This window comes from Epinephelus lanceolatus, chromosome 6, assembly GCF_041903045.1.
Source record: "Epinephelus lanceolatus isolate andai-2023 chromosome 6, ASM4190304v1, whole genome shotgun sequence".
NCBI lineage: Eukaryota > Metazoa > Chordata > Actinopteri > Perciformes > Serranidae > Epinephelus > Epinephelus lanceolatus.
In genome coordinates, this window is record NC_135739.1 from 23,286,632 (window position 1) to 23,306,558 (window position 19,927).

The following is a 19,927-nucleotide window of genomic DNA, read 5'->3' on the forward strand; positions in this document are numbered from 1 at the left end:
TTTGTGTGCTGTTTCTCCTTATTATCACTGAACTTGTCCAGAAGAATGATCTATATGAAGCTTACTGGGCTCCTGTGACATGACACACACTGATAAGAGATGAGACACTTTTATAAGGATTAAAGTCAGGGATACTGATACAATAAATGCCCCCAATTAGCTGGCTGAGTGATAACAAACTTGAATACTACCACTGCAACTACTACAACAGCAACCATTACCACAACTGATAATAATAGCTGAATTAGAAATATCAGGAAAAATAAACACACATCCAATAGTAACCTATTATTGAGAGCATGAAAGGCATGAAATGTGTGACTGGAACAATTATGAGGTTTTTCCATTTCTGCTACTTTCTACTTCTACTTCACAACAGTTCAAAGGAAAATGCTGTTTACTGTATTTATTTGGCCGATGAAGTTTCTACTGACTAAACATTTTACACAGCTTATTAAACATATGATACAGTAATAAAATATATGCACATTTAAAGATTGAGGTGTTTTAGGTAAGTTTTACAGGACATAATTATGTTAGCACCACTAGCCCCACTGACCCTGCTAATGGTGTTAATAGAGCTAACAGTGCTAAATGGTTATTGTGGATCAAAATTAAGCCACTTACTCACCAGGGAAAAATGGGGGCAAACAATGCCAGATGAATCAGTCAACTTGAACTTGATGGCGTGGGCGGATACAGGTCTGGACACAGGCAAATATATATTAGGAATGATCAGAAATCATTCAAACATCTTGATTCAAACTGGTTTCCAGTGGCAACTATGGACAGTGATAGAATGGAACAGAATCCAGACACCATTTAGCCACATATAAAATCACAACAGACAGAATCACAGTGTTTGTTAACAATAACCCCCCCCATCATGTACATAAAATGAAATGATACTGAGCAAATGCTGCCTCAGTTGGTTAGCTTATGCCAAATTTAAAAAGGCACACCTGACAAAAATTTGTACACTAGGCTTATACTTAGAATATTCTTACTACTTTACCTTGCTGTCAGACAGCTATTTCAGATGAGGAACTATTATCTCAAAATCACCTGACTTGATTGATAAAAACAGGGATTATATTTAGCAGAACACAAGAGTTGCTACTCTGCCTCCATCAGTTAGTAAAGCAGTGAAAATATAAATATAACATACACTAAACTGATATTGATTTATACTTTTGGGTGGGTCTTTTTATGTGCTAAAATACATTTTGCTGCACCCCCTGCCACAGCAGCACATTGTTGAGCTTCTGTACTGATAGATTTGGTTCTATTTGGCTGGTATCAAAGAAGCTAGCAAATCAACACATAAAGTTAAATCACATTTGTTAACCTAAACTTGATATACACAATTTATTGATGAAATTTCATTTCATAATTTCAACATTTAGGTCATAAATTGTAAGTGATCATAAAATTATTACATTAGAATTCAAGTAAAATACCATAAAACATTTTCTAATGATTAAAGAATTTCAAAATCATAGAACATTTATCGGAATAATGTAAAACGTACCAATGCAACACAAAACAAACAACAGCTTTTTTTTTTTAAACTTCCCCCTGTTTAAGCTACTCTTCCCAGACAGTATCAACAAATGATGTTGTGATACCATTTCCACACCAAAGTTAAGTCACACTTATTTATGCATAAGAATGTGTTTTTCAGAACAATGTAAAATGTCTAAATACAATACACTCCAATAAACAATACTTTGAAAAACAACAACAACAACAGCAACAACTTTCTCCCTGTTTAAGTCACAAAGTCACACATCCCAGGCAGTAGCAACACATCACATGTTGTGAAATCAATGTCACACCATACCCCCCCCCCCCCTTCCAATTCAAGTCAAATGTTTTAATGCATAACAATGTGTTTTTCAGAAAAATGTAAAATGTATCATTGCTGCATAATGCAACTGCTTCTTCTCCCTTTTTCTGTTTTAACACCACAATTCTCTTTAAAAAAAAACATCAAATGTTTCTAAGGGTAACATGCAATTTATCATCCATATATTGTACATGTCCAAGGTCTGAAAGTCCTGGTTTAACTAACACTCCATTGAGGATCAGCTTCGATTGTGTATGCATGCAGGTATGAATCATGACACACTGGGACATAAAGTTTACCGCACAAAAGCCACAGTGTGTTAATGTGTAAATATATTTGATAAAGAAAAAAAAAGGAATATTGTTTGCATGCAAATAATCAACAATGAATACATCTTTATATGTATATTTTACACTGCCAATAATGACCCCTGAAACACACTGCATGTTTTCAATGATGAAAATGGAGTATCTGTACTTGTTCCTGTGACACTTGTCATAGTTTCTGTTTGTTTGTATCCAAATCATTATTCATGCCATGTCAGGTAAATATAAAAATCAACTGATCCTGTGTTTACTTCCTCAGAGACAGACTAAAACAATGATGATGAAGAAGGGATACAGGACAAAATGAGGAGAAAGTTAGGGGGGGAAAGAGAGAAGGTGATAGAGATGAGAGTGGAAGAGCCGGTACTGCTCACTGTGCCCAGGATAGGATGCCTTAGGCCTCTGTGCTTTTCAACACAAACAAAAAACTGACCTGATCCAGTTCAAAGGATGTCACTATCACAGAGTTTATTTTTTATTTATTTAACTGTGATTATTGCATGAGCAGGTAACCATTTCCACCTTTATCCCCTTCAAGTACTTGGCCAACAGAGGGCAGCGTAAACCTGCTGATAGTACGTTTATGTACCCATTGTACAGTGTGCTGGGGTGGAGAGTCCAGAACCTTTCTTTATGCAGTGTTCTTATTACAAATATGTATTTGTTATAATGTTATTTGTATTTTCAGATTCTGTTCCACATGTTCACTTAACATTAAAAAAGGAATAAGGTCTGGACAGGGATATTTAGCTCCAGCACACCAGTATCAGCATATATACCATGTCCCCAACAAACATGCAAAAACTATACTTAAAAGTATGCTAATACAGCAAGTCAAACACATCTGCATGTTGCTGGTGTTGGTGTGCTGCTATGATAATGTCTGCAACATTATAAAGCATACTGGCTGCAGAAGTGAGTGAAAAATCCAAAAGCAACCAGCTGACCAGAGACAGCTTTTCACTCCTTAGTGGGTTAAAGACCAACCAGAAGTTCACCCCGTCATATCCACTGGAGCTGGATTGACTGCATGTCCTCCTTGTTCAGTTGTAACTGACTCCAACTGGAGACAGGTACAGTAAATGATATGTGTGTGTCAGAGCTTAAAGGTCCAGTGTGCAGGGTTTAGGGGGATATACTGGCAGACTGGAATATAGTATCATAAGTATTTTTCTTTAATCACCTGAAAATAAGAATTGTGTTTTCGTTGCCTTAGAATGAGCCATATATATCTACCTTGTGAGCTGGTCCTTGTCTACGGAGTCCGTTATGTTGCACCACCATGTTCCTACAATAGCCCAGAACAGATAAACCAAACGCTTTTTAACTGACACTGCTTTATTCAGTGTTTTTACCAGTTTAAATCACCAGGTCTGTTTGTTTTGGAGAGGAAGAGACCTCTGTGGATAATTTGGCTCTTGGTAAAAACCTCCTGAATGTCTGGATCTTAAGCTATCAGAGAAAAAATGTGAGCATATATTAGCAGATGCGAGGTTAGTGGCCCGTCTCCAACGAGTCAAAGAGCATCGGAGAAACACTCATTTGTAACATGAAACTGCTTTATTCAGGGTATTTACTGGTTTAAATGACTGGATCCATTAGTGTTGGAGAGGAAGAGACCTCTGTGGATAATTCGGCATCTGATAAAAACCTCCTGAACATCTGGTACAGAAAAAGGTGAGCAGACATTAGCAAGTGCTCTTCACAGACAGGCTGAACAGTGCTGGAGAAACACTGCTTTATTTAGTGTTTTTACTGGTCTGTGGATAATTCAGCTCCTGGTAAAAAACCTCCTGCACAATGAACACTGAGGAAATTCTAACCGAGAGAAGTTTCGACTGGTTGCGATCTGCAATCCTCACCACTAGATGCCACTAAATCTCCCTAAATCTTACACACTGCTCCTTTAACTCACCTTTATATTACGTGACAGAGTTCATATTTACAGTCTGTTCAGTATTTTTAGATGTAGCCATCTACATGAGCAGCACACAGCATTCATTAAACATTTACTAATGTTCACTAAAACTATTTGTTGACGTGACTGTAACTGTAAGAAATGTAATAAAAGACAAAAGCTTTTTCATTTATTGGATTGCTCTATGAACTGCAGCACTCATTCAATTGTTTTTAATCTGCAACAAATCATGATGAAACAAAGTGTCCAGGATCACCACTGCTTCCAAAATATGCCATTTGCAGATTAGTTAGATCTCATTAAGCAACTTTATAAACTGCATTTTGGTTATTAAAGCAGTCTCATGTTTCAGTTGCTGTTTTATATTGACATAAATCTTGTTTTGATGTGCTGTCTGCCAAAACCAATCTAGCCTGTGCTGTGAACAGGCTTCTAACTAGTTCCAGGACTTTATTAGGAAATAGATGCATTCCAGCTTAAAGATGTTTAATTGATTCGTGGTACTTGGTTTGGTTTCTTAGTCTTTCGTAGAATCCTACACGACTTATATCATCCCAATCAGTGACCTGGCGCCACTTCTGGCTGTAACCCTACAGTATGTGTATTACATTAGTGCATTTGCACAGTTCTTTGAAATCTGTGCTTCTGGAAAAAACTGAGGATAATTTATTTACAGTCAGTATAATTATTAAAGGAATAATTCACCAACAAAATGACCATTTGGAAACAAGTTAGTCACGCCATGTTACCTTGAACTGGTAGAAAAAATTTTTTTTCTCAAATGCATCCATGGAAAATGGTGAACATATTGATTTATATCCCTGTATTTGCATGTATTTATGCTTCCTAAATATGCATTCATTCATTCATTTTCCGTGCTTATCCTGTTGGGGGTTGCCCGAGGGCTGGAGCCTATCCCAGCTGACACTGGGCGAGAGGTGGGGCAGACCCTGTACAGGTCACCTAAGGGCAATTTAGAATCACCGATTAACCAAGCCTGCATGTCTGTTGACTGTGGAAGGAAGCTGGAGTACCCAGAGAAAACCCACACTGACATGGGAGGAAATGCAGGCTCTGCACAGAGGAGCTCCACCCTGGGGTTCGACCCCCCACACTGGGTTTGAACCAGGAACCCTCTAGCTGTGATGCTGTACATTACTAACCACTGTACCACTGTGCCGCCCTCCTAACTTATATTTCGTTGCAAAAAAACAACACGTTTGGGAAGCACTTCATGTATGACTGGAAAAATGAGACTTTATACTTTTATAGTGCACGAGTTGTGTGAGTGTGTAGACAGATGGTTTGGTCTTGCTGCTGTTAAACATGGTCCCTAATAGACCCTTGTATTGTTAGTAAACAATATGATGTTTTGTTGGTGGGCGGGGCTTAGCTGGAGGCAAAACAGTTCTCCACAGACATTAGCTAACGCTAGCTAGCAAGTTCTGTTGGCTTGTTTTAGACAATCGAGGAAGATGATACGAGTGGTGCATTCTGAAATATATCAGTTCAGTTCATGTAGAAATATAATGCTCTGTTCCTTCGACCAACAGGGCTCTCATTTTAGTGTAGAGCGTGAGACCGAATTTACAAACGCACCATGTCAGGTCATCCACTCGCCAGGGCCGCGAGTGTTACTTGAAAATGTAAACACTGACCAGCGGGACCAGACTGGCTGACCCGTATGCTCTCACTCAGTGGATGGATGATGTCGCAGAAAGCTTTGTGGTCGATTACTATGCCAATCTTACAAAGGAGGACAACACTTCAACAGGTTCCTCCAGTTTGTTTTGCTATTGAAGCTAACGTTAGCTAATGCGCTAAAACGTTAACATAAAAGAGAAATCCAGTATTCCTCCTAATATACTGCCTCAATTTCAATTTTCTTTCATCCCTACAACAGTAAATACTTTTCCCCTAACCTGATATGAAGTGTGCGCTGCACATGTGAGCATTTCTGATGATTGCCTCCATCAAGTCCTTTCATCTTATATAGTTGTCTTTGTTTTCAGTGACGGCCAGTGGCGGCTGGTATGCCATAAAATCTAAGTCTTGAGCCATGATTCCTTCTATTCTGGCTCCCAATAACACGACAGGACGACATTTTAAGACTCCTATGTAGCCTACAGCCCTGTGGCGGTGAGTTGTGTTTTGCCTCCAGCAAACAAACTGACGTCATCGTGACATCATCCCTACAAATCAGTATGTTTGCCATTTTCCATGAAGGCTCCACATATTCAAGATAACACCACATGACTAACTGACATACAAATGGTCATCTTGTGGGGGAATTCCTTTAAGTTTAACCTTTTGACCTTTTACAGTGAGTTGACACGAGCCACTTAAACCTGTTTACTGGAGACAAAGACATGAAAACATGATAAACAAATGCTGGGCGCAAACAGGCAGTGACAAGTGACTGCAAACACACATATATAATTCACACTAACACACAAAGATATGTATTGTGCGCCTTGTTTTCAGTTACTTCATTTGTTCATATGTGAGGCGCTATGAATGTGCAAATAGACACAAAGACTCCACTGCATGAGACAGTGCACAAATAAAGACACACACACACACACACACACACACACACACACACACACACACACACACACAGGTAAAATGTGTCCATGTGGGAGTTTTGTTTACGATTCAAGAATCTATTTTCTCGATGCAAATTATTGCCTGGGAACAAAACGTTACTGCCAAAACAAGTCAGGCAAAATTATTCTGCTGAATGATAGAGATAAACATCTGACCATGAGTACAGAGGTGGAGTGGGAGTAAATCGCTGCACATTTTCCTGTCAAAACATTTCTCCTCTTCCTCACAGATTCCTCTGTACACCCTCCGCCCATCCACGCACCTGCATCACGTCATGCAGTAGCTTCAGTGGAGGAGTGACGGATCAGAAGGATTTTTAGCTTTCCTTTGTTATTGCTTCGCTCTGGCTCACATTCCTGTGAAAAACACTTTCAGTTATACGTGGGCATGTAAGCATACATTATTGTTTCCATGATTTGTAACACGTACACAGATTCATGAGTCACTGCCTCTGTTTTGCACACACACACACACACACACACACACGCACACACACACTTGATGTGACCAAAGCTGTCTGAAGGGAGATAATCCTTGAGGCCTAGTGCTTAAATTGTGAAGATTTCCATTGTTTTATTTCTGCTGTTGCTGCAGTTTTAAGAAATGAATCAGAACTATGTCTCATTCTGGATTATGGCTAAGAAATCTGTCTTCATCAGGAATGTTGTTTCACCTTCTCTGTGCTTATTTTCCCTGTTTTCAGGGTGACTGGCATTATTTCTTGTGTTGTAAGGGCTTTAAGATTCCAAGGCCTTGAACTTTGTACTTGTTTTTGGTAGCTTGCGGTTTTTGGTGATCAGGGAATTTTGACATATTGTAATGTTGCTCTCATTATAAGACCGTCTTATATAAGACGGGTTTGTTTCATTGCAGACAACAGATGTTCGTGATTCCAAAAAACACTGTACAAAGACAAGATATTTAATATTAAAGCTGATAACTTTTATTGTTTTGTTGTAAATATACACTCATTTTGAGTTTGATGCCTGTAACACACTACAAATAGTTGGGACAGGGGCATGTTTGCCACTGTGTTACATCACTTTTTTTTTTTTTAAGGTGAAATTTCTCTCTCAAGATTCAAAATCTTCAAGATTTAAAGTCTGTTTGCAAGAATGAGCCAAAATACCATCTGAACACTGTGAGACATTAGTTTCGCCATACAGCAAGCATCTTGAAGTTGGCGCTGCAAACAAAGGCTTCCCCAGGTATTACATAAATTTTATTTAGCATGTGCAACACTATTTTTGTGTGTCATTCCACTTTATTGCACATATGGAATGTTAGGGTGTCTTTATCCGTATTGTTGCATTGACTTCACACCAACGTCTGGTCTAAATTTCACGTGAATAGCTGCATTGGAAATGTGTACGATGAGAAAAAATGTTAAGATACTTGTTTTCCCCAGCGTATGTCAAAACTGATTTGCAAATCATTGCCCAGCTTGTTTGCAAATGGAGCTATGTATTGCTTTGTATCAACTTAGCGTCAAGCCTTTTTGTGCATGCTTGAGTCTCCTTTTCTTTGTCATTTTCCGTGGTAATGCCAACATGTAATGTCATGACGTACGGGGCCTGTCTCTGTCAGTTAGAGGGAAGCGATGTTATGCAAGCAGGTGTATCAGGAATGATTCACATCTGACAGCACAATCATAGCATCTCTTCCATCTTACTTGCCTACTGACGTCTGAGTATTAACTGTTGGTTAAAACTACGGTGATGAATTGATAAAAAGAAAATGAAACGGTTTTGGTGGCCTGTGAGTTATAATAATGTCATATAATTGCAATATCATATGAACTGAAAGCGTAAAAAGAAGTTGCTAAGCGTCAAAATATTATCCTGTCCGTGCTGTAACAGTCTTTGGAGGCTCTTTCCTCCCAGTTGTACCATATGGGCAGGCATTCTGTACATTACTGTGCAATACTCGCATAGATTATTACATAACTGTCGGAATATTGCATAATAACTGAACTGTGAAGCCCCCAAAGGGCTAATTCTGAAGGAATTCATGAGGTAGTGAAAACATCAGGAGGAGCATGCAAAGCTCAACAGAAAAAATATATTCAATGATCTCCAGAAGTACAGCAGATTTTAACTCAGAGCTTGTTCTGTGAATCGTGTATATTTGGAGCAGAGGGAGGCTTATGTGGGTGAAAAGGGACACCTTGAAACACACACACATGACTTCACTTTATTTAACACTTAGGTTTATTAGCAGTCAGACACAGGGAAATAAATGGTCCAGGTCAAAACTAACAGGCCAGTGTGTGTTTCTGTGGAAAAGGAGCCCAATAAACCTGAAACCATGCGCAAGGGTCACGTGCATATTTCATTATTTCAGTTTCAAGCTGGTCAAGCTGCCCTGAACCGGCCCCTTGTTACCTTTCCTCTGGGGGACCCCTTTTTTTAGCAAGTGCTGAGTGATGTTTGGTCACTCTGTTTGTTGATCGTGCACTCTCAGACCCCACAGTGCTTTGCTAAAGGCTAGAGGTCTCTCAGGTTGGGCTGCTGAGAGTGACCGCTGGCCAGGACCCCGGGCCCTAAAATACAGCGGTACAACGCTTGGCTTGTTACTGCGGTGGTACACTGAAAGTGGACCCAGCATGCTGAACTGTGACGCGCCGCAGCACAGCCTGGTAGTCTTCGCCCTCAGACCAGAGCAAATAAACATGACCAGCTACACAAACACTTTGGCTGGGGCTGGGAAAGCCCACGCACAGGCCGCTACTAAAGGAGGGCGTCTAAGTATAGAGGGCTTGTTGGAGCTGATGTTGCAACATTGTTTTCAGAGGGAGTTGTGTCCAGATCCATTTAGAGAGGAGTAAGGAGGAATGTTTGGCTAATGAAAAGAATCTAATCTTAAAACAATTTAAAACTGTTTTGCAAGTCACAAGTTAGTTTCAAGTCTGTGTGCTCAAGTCCTAACTCAAGTCCCAAGTCACATTTTGAGGCCCAAACAAGTCATAATGCGCTCTCTACCAAATGTAATGTCATTTTAACAACAAAATAATAATGTTAAATTAACAAAAATCATGAATGCATTTTAAAATTTGCATTTATTTGTTAAAACAAGCTTGTTAAAAAACTGAACTGGAAGGCAAAGCTCTCGATTTACTGGCCCATCTACATCCCAACCCTTATCTATGGTCATGAAGTTTGGGTAGTGACCGAAAGAATGAGATCATGGATGCAAGGAGTGAGGTCCCTCCGTAGGGTGGCCTCCTTGGTGCCTCCCATTAGAGCTTTTCCAGGCATGTCCAACTGGTAGGAGGACCCAGGGTGGACCCAGAACTCACTGGAGGAATTCTATATCTCATCTGGGCTGGGAACGCCTCAGGAGGAGCTGAAGAGCGTTGCTGGGGAGAGGGACATCGGGGGAACTCAGCTCAGCCTGCTGTTCCCTGTGACCCATCCCCAGAAGAGCAGATGAGGATGGATGGAAGTTTGTCAAAAAGTCATTTAGATTTTAAGCAGTTAATCAAGCATTAGCTCGCTAACTATGTTAGCCTCTCGAGTCTGTGGTTTGTGCATCTTTAAATGTCGAACAAAGACTGAAGTTACTGGTTCTCTGTCTGCAGTTTGCAAGTCACATATTTTACATACTTCAATGTGTTTTTTGTTGACCTACGCATAGCTTTTGTATGCGAATAAAATTATTTTTGGTATTATTTATTCCAACTGGTGCTCAGTTATGTAACCTTAGTTCTTCATGGTTTTCTCCTACAACATGATTGAATGCTGTCAGATGGCTTCAAACAAAGTGGATCTGAGAAATTAAGTGTCAACTGGCTGGGAATGACTAGCGTTAAAGTTAGTTTATTGAGGACATGAAGATAAATTAATTGATTTCTTTTTGAATAATATGTTTTAATCTTTAGGCATGGAGGAAGGTATCATGTACTTTCAAGTCAAAAGGCTCAAGTCTAAGTAAAGTCACGAGTCACCGGTGTTAAAGTTCAAGTCAAGTTGCAAGTCTGTTTATGATTCTGTCAATAGGAGTCTAAAGTCATCAGAATTGTGACTTGAGTCATGTGTCTTGAGTCCTCTGGTACATACACAAACTGATAACTGAATACTTTTAATCATAAAGCCACAGCCTCCAAAAGAGCCACATTAAAGTACTTTTCCCACACAAATAATCTTACTGCTTCTTGTATCATGTTTCCATAAATTAAGTCATAATCTCTGGACATTTTATCTGTTTTTCCACCCCAAATAAAATGCAGGAATGAAAATCAAGTTATATATTTTACTACTGTGTGTCAGCCCAAATCTATATTGAGCTGTTTTCCATCTCCTCCGTCTTATCTGAGGACTGCATGAAATTGTTTTCGTCAGGCAGACCTTGTGAGCCGGCAACCGGACATTATGTAACTCTGTAATTCAATGATTAGTCAGTCGTGTCAGGGGAATAATACGGCAAAGCAATTTCCAACCTCACTGTGTATCACCCATGTAATAAACTTTATGAAAATAGTATGGTTAGTTGTTTTGCCCTTTCTCACACAGTTGTGTAGTTTTTAAGAGCAATATAAGTGCAATGAATAGAAGACAGACAGGATGGGAAGGTGAAATGCGTTCATGAGGAAGTAGTGAAAATGTTTTATTACTACTTTTCCTGCCTTTATAGGTGAGGGATGAGAGCTGACAGGAAATGGGGGGAGATGCATCAAAGATCCCCGGCTGAACTTTCACCAGGGTTTTTGCGATTACATGGTCTTAAGGGTCACAAAGCCACCACGATGACCCCCAGTGAAACTTTTTTAAAAGTCTGGACCTGTGGTTGAATGCATATGTGCACTGATCACTTTTGTTTTTGGCTCATGATCTAACTTTCCTCTGTATATCAGTTAAAGACAGGTCAGAAAACATTCCTCTGACAACACTTTTGGGCAAGGCCAATTAAAAAAACAACTGATGTCACTCGAACATAGGTAAACATCATGACCTGTTTCCATTTCTTCGTGTCATGTGTTGATCTTATGACAAACTGTGCTGAAGTCAAGCACAAGACTTGGTGGCCTTTATTGAAACAGTGACATCTAGTCATCAGGTCATTGCTAATGAGTCACCATCAGGGCATAAAGTAATCAATACACTGCGGGTGAGAAATCAGATAAATGAGTTACTCGAGTGTCTAAAAGTAATAATGTACATGTAGTTTATTTGGAAATACAGTTCCTCTTATCCAAAATGGATTACCAGGTTTACTGATGGTGGGGACGCCTTACGAGCTGAGGTCACACATGAGTCACTGTGGTTATGTATGAGTTAGTATTAGTATAAATTAAGGTGTGCGTTGTGATATCACCTGGGCAGTGTCAAAGAGACATTACAGTCTCCTGATAAGAGGTGTGTCACAGGCTCTAACCTCCTTAACTTCTGTTTCAAACATCTGTACTTTATGTTTGAAAAAGTGAATATTCCTGTGCTGCTTTGGGTCTTAGTTTTATTAAGCAATAACCACTCGTGAAGAAGCAAATTGATCAACACCATTATAGTGTGATGGTAAATATTTTTGATTCTTCCAAAGCAGGACTAGGGGTCTGATTTTAAATGAACATATTCAATAAAAGGGAGGTGCAGTAATCACAGTTTCAGTCTCTGCAGCAAGTCAAATAACATATTTGGAGATGCACCAGGGAGGATACTAGAGATCATATGTGTTTCTCAATTTGTTTCTGATAAACATATTTAACATTCATGTCATTAACATTGGCCGCAAGAATGAAAGTCAAAGGGCAACCTCTAGCCCAGCTGGTAGAGTGAGGGCCCCATATAGGCAAAGTTCTTTGCAGTGACTCAGGTTAGCTTCCAATCTGTGGCCCTTTGCAGCATGTCATCCCTCTGTCTCTCCCCCTTATTGCCTATCTACAGCTGGCCTATCAATAAAGGCTAAAATGCCCAATAAAATAATCTTGAAAAAAAAAAAAAAAGAAAGTCAAAACTGGAGGAAAATGCAGTCGAAGTTATGAAATGCTGCAAATGCCATTGTACAGACGGGAGTGTATGTCTCTTAAGATAGAATATGTTTTTTATTTGTGCGCAACCCTTAGAGGTCACCACAGTCACGGGCCATATGTATGAGTTATTTCCTGTTTCCTGGACATGACTAGATATGAACACTGGCCACAAGAAAAATACTAAACTGTACATTATACTAGAAATTCTGTTTTCATTGCTAGTTGGTTTGGCAGATGGCAAGCCTGTGCTGAACCAGTGTTTACTGTTTATTATGTTACTAATTGAAGATGACTTTGGCAGGCGAAATCCTGAGTTTACTTGCGATCAGAAGTTTGGTTGGTAGTGTTTTCAGCCAGTCCTTACACTGAAAGGGCAAGATGTTTTGATGACTAAAAAGCAGTTGTGAGTTGACCTTCACACATGAGAAGTGGGTTAAATCTGTTTTAGCACATGGCTAAACAGTAATTCAGTGGTATGCATTATGAGTTAATACATCAGATATTCCTCCAGCAACAACAATGCGAGATGATTTTATCAATCTCATATGAGCTGCCTCATGATGTCAGCTTCATTTAGTTCAAGATTTAGTTTATTGTAATTTGTTTATTCTAATTTTTTCTTGAGTGTCGTTATGTTGTCTGTTTTGTAACTAATTTGATTTGTTATCTCAGCAATTTCTTTTTTGGGGTTAATAAAGTAGCCATTTTTATCTATCTCAATGACCTCCACATGTGCACAGGGACAAAACTGATAACACACACACTATTATTAATTTCACTCAAACCTGTTCATTCAAAAACACTGCAGTCATGACTGTTATCTTCGTTAAGCAACGTTGTGCCAAGTCAGCTAGGCTGTGTCTGAACAGGATACTGGCTCGGTAATTTCCCAGAGATAAGTGAATGTGATTCATTCAAAGGTGGTTTTTGACCGCCTCTCGATAGAATTAATGTTTCAGACTTTAATCCTGGATAAAAATGGAATTTTGCAGCAGAGATCAGTAGAGAGCTTACAAAAATGGACAGTTACTTATTTCAGGTGACTTTAGACAACTAAATGGGGCATTGTTAATTTCATGACTGTAGTATCAGCGACAGTTAATGCAAATGCTACCTGTTAGACTGTATTTGTCATTCAGAATCACAATCAAAATGAATTTTAATGGCAGAGTAGCCCTATTCGTCTTTTTTTATTTGATTCTCTTAATGAAGGTACATATACAGCCCAGGCATGAGCTGAGGCTAAAACAAGGACAACACAGCTGCACAGATATGAACACCAATTTATAAGGTACCTAACCTATATGAAATATTCACACAATTGAATTGTAAACAGTACGACAGTATGTAATGCTGCACAGTGCAAAAGGTGCTGGAATAATGATTAATGTAACAGGTTGCTACATGAGGTAGGCTGATATGACAGTACAGATGCTTATATTCATAATGATAGCAGTGGTATTAACATGTTAAAGAACAGTGAGAATTTAAACTACGAAATATATTATACGTGTGGTTATCCGGCGGTGTAATCCCCCAATAATAAGGCTACATCCCTCCAAAACTAACATCTATCGATAGCTGCCGAACGCTTTCCTGCTTCTACTCGGTGGGACGCTAACCGGAAGTGACGACAGCGAGAAAAAAATAGTTTTGGCCACGGAGAATAAATTAAGCTATTTTAAAACTGTTACACCCTCAACGGTTTCACAAGCGGTACATAATATAAATTTTTGTGGTGCCGTTGATTTATAAAAATGTTTTTTGAGCTAACAGGAAACTAGTTTGACCTCCATACCCAGGATGCACTTCGCTCTTGCCATCTTGTCGAGTGGTTGGGTGAAGAGCGGCAGGCAGGAGTTAGCTACCCGTTAGCATACTGCCGCTGTGGTAAAGTGGTTATCTGTCAGCTAGCTGCTAGTAGCAGCTGCCAAAAGTGAGCTGTCCACACGGCGAAAGGCAAAACTTCGCCGACTTTGGGGCATTTTCTCTGTCCACCGCTGGATTATATACTCTTTTTGGAAAGCCAATGGATTTGTTTACATCATGATGTCGCACATGCTGGTACCGAGGTAGGGAAAACTAGCTAACGTTAAAATCAGCTAACTTAGCTAGTCGGCAAGAAACACATATATAGCTGAGAGAGAAGAGTGGGCTGTGAGTCCGGGCCCGCCTCAGACTAAAGTACCGGTGGCAGCTGCTGAACAAGAACTTTGACAAGGGCCTGTTTGCAACTCCGCTGCCCGGACACAAGAAAGGCCGACCGGGTGTCAGAGAGGCCGGCGTGGGAGAACAGCAGTCGCCCGTGTGCTGTGACCGGACACCTCGTTGGGAGTTTCGCAGGGTCTGGCCCAGGTTGTGACACTTTTCTCCGACAAGAGAGAGGAAGAGGAACGCTATGGAAATGTCCTGTGACGGTACGTGTCTGTGTCAAATCCCTCAGCTGTGAATAACTTCGCAAGACATTAGTACAGCACTTTTTATCTGGGGGCAGACAGACTTGACGCAGATAGTCACCATGTCGAAAATGCCGGCGAAGAAGAAAAGTTGTTTCCAGATCACGAGTGTAACGCAGGCTCAGGTGGCGGCCAGCAGCATCACCGATGACACCGAGAGCCTTGACGATCCGGACGAGTCCCGCACAGAGGACGTGTCGTCGGAAATATTTGACGTCTCTCGGGCCGATCTCGGGGTGTGTGAGAGGAGTTCATCCGAGGAAACCTTAAACAACGTAGGGGAGCCTCAGGAGGGCCAGCCGCCAAGCACAGGTCCTGTCAACGGGGGACTATCTTATAAAAGTTTAGGCACTGGTCGTGTCACCCCACACAATTTAGGAGGAAGTGTGCCTGTGCCAGCTACAACTCAGTCTATTGTTCCGAGCTCAGCCACCCATCCGTCGACAGCCACCAGCACAGTTCCTGCTGCCACCGTCTCCACCAGCGTGGCTCACACAGCTCCTGTGAACACCAGCTGTAGTTCCCGTTTCAGGGTCATTAAACTTGACCATGGTACCGGAGAGCCCTTCAGACGGGGCAGGTGGACATGCACTGAGTTCTATGAAAGAGATTCAGATTCAAATGTTAATCGAACTGTGGATAGCATAAAGCCAGCTGTAATCCATGATCACAGTATAGACAGGGACAGTGGGCTAGGGGCCACCAGCAACTCTGTGGTCACTAGCAGTGCTTTTTCTGCACAGGCGTCGGACAACAGCGGGGACAGTGGCCACTCCACCATGCACCCTGCCCACCCCTACCCTCAAGAGCCTCTACAGCCAGGCTACAGCTTGGCTCCTCGGATAGGGAGTGGGGCAAGTGCCTTCCAGCCCACAGGGTACACAACTACAGCATCGCAACAACAGGCTCAGGTCAATATGCAGCCTGTTGCTCCCCAGACCTTCCTCTCTAATAGCCTCAATGGTGTGCACCATGGTGCCATGCACCAGAAGTCTCCCATTATGCCTCCTGCCTCGCAGGCCCAGCAGTATGCCTATTCTACTCATCCTACTGGCCACTCAGCTGGCCAGGCGGACTATCGTCAGCAGCACTTTGTCTCAAGCACTCAGAGCCTTCCCATGTCTGCCCACCCTGTGGGGCATCCAACCAGCCAGGTACCTTCGCCTCTAATCACCCCTGCTGGTCCGGGAGCCCAGGGGCTGGGTGGGGAGGCAGCCACAGCCCAGCCCCTGCAGCCTCTCCTGCTGCAAGTGGGCAACACATCAGCCATGGCACCCATCCCTCCAGGAAGTAGTCAACAGCAGCATGTCAGCATCGCTCCTGCACCTTCCATCGCCACCACCACCTCCCACAGCGGTGTCCAGAACACACCTGCCACAGTGCCCAGTACCACCAACACCCCTCCGGGAGTGCCAAGTCAGGCGCCTGGCACAGGAGGACTCGTCAAGCCTCAAGGAGCCCATGGAGGAGCAACAACAGTCTTCAGTAACCAGGCAGAAGATAGTAGGCAGAAGTCTGATGCCCTACCTCAGCCCGGTGCAGTTGTGGTGCCAGGGAAAGATGGTGTAAAGCCTTTCATCGGCGAGGGCCTCGGCCTGCCCACCCCTGCTGTCAACAGCCTGTTTGGCATCCATATTACCATGGATGTAGATGAGGACAGGTAAGAGAGTATAATGTAAAAAGCCCATGTGAAATGAGTCCACTTTCATGAATGTTGTTTTCTGCTTTTTTTTAAGCTGTGAGCAATCAGTAATGCAGTATTATAGTAACATCAGTTTTCCCCTGAGTCTATGAGCAAAAAGAGTCACAGTCTCTCATACATTGTTGGGGGTAGCAAGTGTGTAATTGGAAGTTTGCCCTCATATTAAACATTCTTGTTGCATTCTACAGCAGTATGGTCATACTCCGCCGCTCCCTTCACCAGTGCCAAAATTAGGCACACTAACTACATGTGTTTAGTTGTACTGTGGTTATGCAAAACACATTTTTTTTAGCTCTATTTGTAAGTGTAAAGTTGTAGATTGAGTGAAAGGGGAGTAGAAGGGTAGTGAAACCTGGCAGAGACAGGAGGAATATTCTGTCTTTGTCATTAATAGGCAGCCCACAAAACACTGGATAGTAACCTGGCTCTTTACACACCCACAGCCCCCTCCTTCAAGCCTCCATTCAACCATACAGGCTGTTTGGGTTTGGGGGGCATTAACAAGCACTTAGATAAGTTACAACACACGCAGTAGCTGTGTTTTGTAGCTGAGAGGGGAATAACTCCCTAAACGTAGGCGGTCTGTTTTTATTCTCCTGTCTGTCTAGGAGAGACGGTTAGTATGCTCGCCCTGGGCAGCGATCCCAGCTTCCCAACTTTATACCTTGTAAATACTGACCCTTCACTTGCCTACAGTACTTTTCTAATGTACACACGGTAGCTATTTTTAGGGTCTGTCGGATGGCCATCACACAGCTTGTGCTGAAGTGTTGCCACTCGTTGCCATTACAAGCAAGAAGAGGAGAGTTGGAGAGGTGATGTTTGAGCCAAGAATGACCTAGATGAGAGCTGTAGTCCACACACACACACACACACACAGAGGCATAGCCTGCCCTGTATTTATTTTATTTATACCTCAGTGTTTATCAGTGTGCTCTGTTCTGTTCTTCAGTGCTTATTATGAATGGTACAGTCGGACGAGGAGGTGTTTGTGTGTGTACTTTAGGAGGCTGAGGCCTGATTTTTATCACTCATAGTTCAGATATTCCTAAGGCTAATCATTGTTTACCAAGATACTTTATCCCAGCAGCATCACACATACGTTGATTGTGTGTGGAGGGCAGAAACATTGTGTGTTGTCACTGATTTCATGAGAGGAACAGCCAGTGCCTGTTTCCTAGTCATTTCTGTGTGTATTTGTGTGTGTGAGGACTGATATCAGTGGCTGTCTGAGTAGCTATGGTGATGCAGGCAGCAGGACAGTACGTGTCAGGGAGGTGGAGAGGAGACATACACCTGTGGCAGTGATGGCAGGCATGTAAAGCCACCTGTGTATGTGGCAGCGATGACATGGCCAGACCAAATCAGCAGGACGATGTCTGCTTTCTGCTCTGGCTCTCAGTCGTGTCCTTGTCAGGCTTGGCCATGTCCATGTTGACACATGAGCTTAAGGAAGTGTTGACTTGTTGCTGACCTGTTAGGGGTTTAAGCTCTTTTCTTTTTCGTTGTACACTTCCTCATTTTTCAATGAGATTGTAGAGACTTGCACACTTGTCACAAGTATAAAAAAAGTTGTGAAATAGGGTCTCAAGTGGCCACACAGGGATGCTATATATATATATATATTGCGCATTTTAAATCAAATTTAATTTCCATGGTCTACATAAATAATTTGGAGCTAATTTCCATAATATTAAAACAGTTGTTCCCCAAAGGGCTTTTTTTGTTTATCGTCCAATTTGCAATGAAATTACCGCATATCCAGAGGGGCTTCACTCACACTTTTTCTGACAATTGTTCAACAAAATGAGATCAACAGTGTGGGTGAAAGTTGAGTCGACACCAAGCTGAATATTGCTAAACACTTCCCTGAGGGTTTTGCTTGTCGATCACTTTGCACCAAACTTCTGACTACAACCAGAACATGTTGGACAAGAACATTGCAAACAGTGAACCAGAAAAAAAGTGCAGAAATGTACATAAGTTGTTGACCTTTTGTCTTGTTCAAATAAAACTTTGAACAGTCATTTAATTTATAATGAAAACTTTTAAAGTAAAGTAAGACTGGATAAGCACATATTTCCTATTCATACTCCCTAAATAATGAGAATAGGGTAACTGTTTTATTATGTTTCTATATAGATTTTTCCTGCTGCATACATACACTTGTATAAGCATATGTTGAATTATGGTCAACCTCAAAAGATTTGAGTGAGGTTATGGGGCCTAAAAGCAAGTTGGCAGTTATATGCATAATTTTAACTACCATCAGTTGTAATTAAAATGCCTTGTTAACTCATGACTTTCTTGTAAACTTTCTCAGTAAGGACCAAAAAAAGAAAACAAAAAACATAATTCGAGGAACACACCCCAATATAACGGGACACAGATTTTCAAATTTTTGTCAGAGGTGCATTGTTCTGCGCACAAGCTCAGCCTCATAGAGGAATCTGTTCCAGTTTTCATTGTTTGGTTCTGTTTTGAGTTAGAGTCCATCACAAAAGTGGAACAAAGGACTGTGGGTGTGGAGATGAGAGATTAGAGTGATTTCCCCTCAGTTTGGAATGGTTATTCCCCGCTCAGCACGCTGCATCTCTGCCAAATAAAGTGATGAAGACGCCCTTGGGACAAATTGGTTTCCCTCGATAGGAGCACTTGGCCTTTAACTCAATTGCTCACCCCAGGACAGCCCACCCTCCCCTTGCATTGTGTCAGTTAGGAATATATGAATCCATCATAGATACGCTTCTCAAGATAAATGAACAGTGGAGAGATAGTTGAATTTCGTGCACAATTTTCTGTATGTCATTACGTTTTATCCAGAGGCAGTGCATATTAACAGACCTGAAACCAAATGTGAATGAACCATACATCAGTGATGAATTGTATAGATGCAATACACCTTTTTAGGGATAGACCGATATGGATTTTTTAGGGCCGATGCTGATACCGATTTTTTTCCATTACCCTTAGCCGATGACCGATTATGGACTGCCGATTTTCTTGAGCCGATATTTGGGGCCGATACTGTTTAACAGTTAGAGGCTTTGAAAGTTTAAAACTTACCGTTGTCCTGAAGAAGCTTCCAGGGCTGCTTTCAC

At 41.4% G+C, this 19,927-nt stretch overlaps 1 protein-coding gene across 2 annotated transcripts in view; it reads left to right on the forward strand.

The window, feature by feature from the left end:
* The first annotated feature begins 14,569 nt into the window (after nucleotides 1-14,569).
* The window catches only part of tsc22d2 (TSC22 domain family 2), a 39,835-nt gene continuing 34,477 nt past the window's right edge, over nucleotides 14,570-19,927 (forward strand). For both annotated transcript variants that reach the window (XM_033621820.2, XM_033621821.2), the window contains exon 1: nucleotides 14,570-16,784. In XM_033621820.2, the coding sequence (XP_033477711.2) occupies nucleotides 15,187-16,784 (1,598 nt within the window). In that variant the 5' untranslated portion in view covers nucleotides 14,570-15,186. The remainder of the gene's footprint in view (nucleotides 16,785-19,927) is intronic.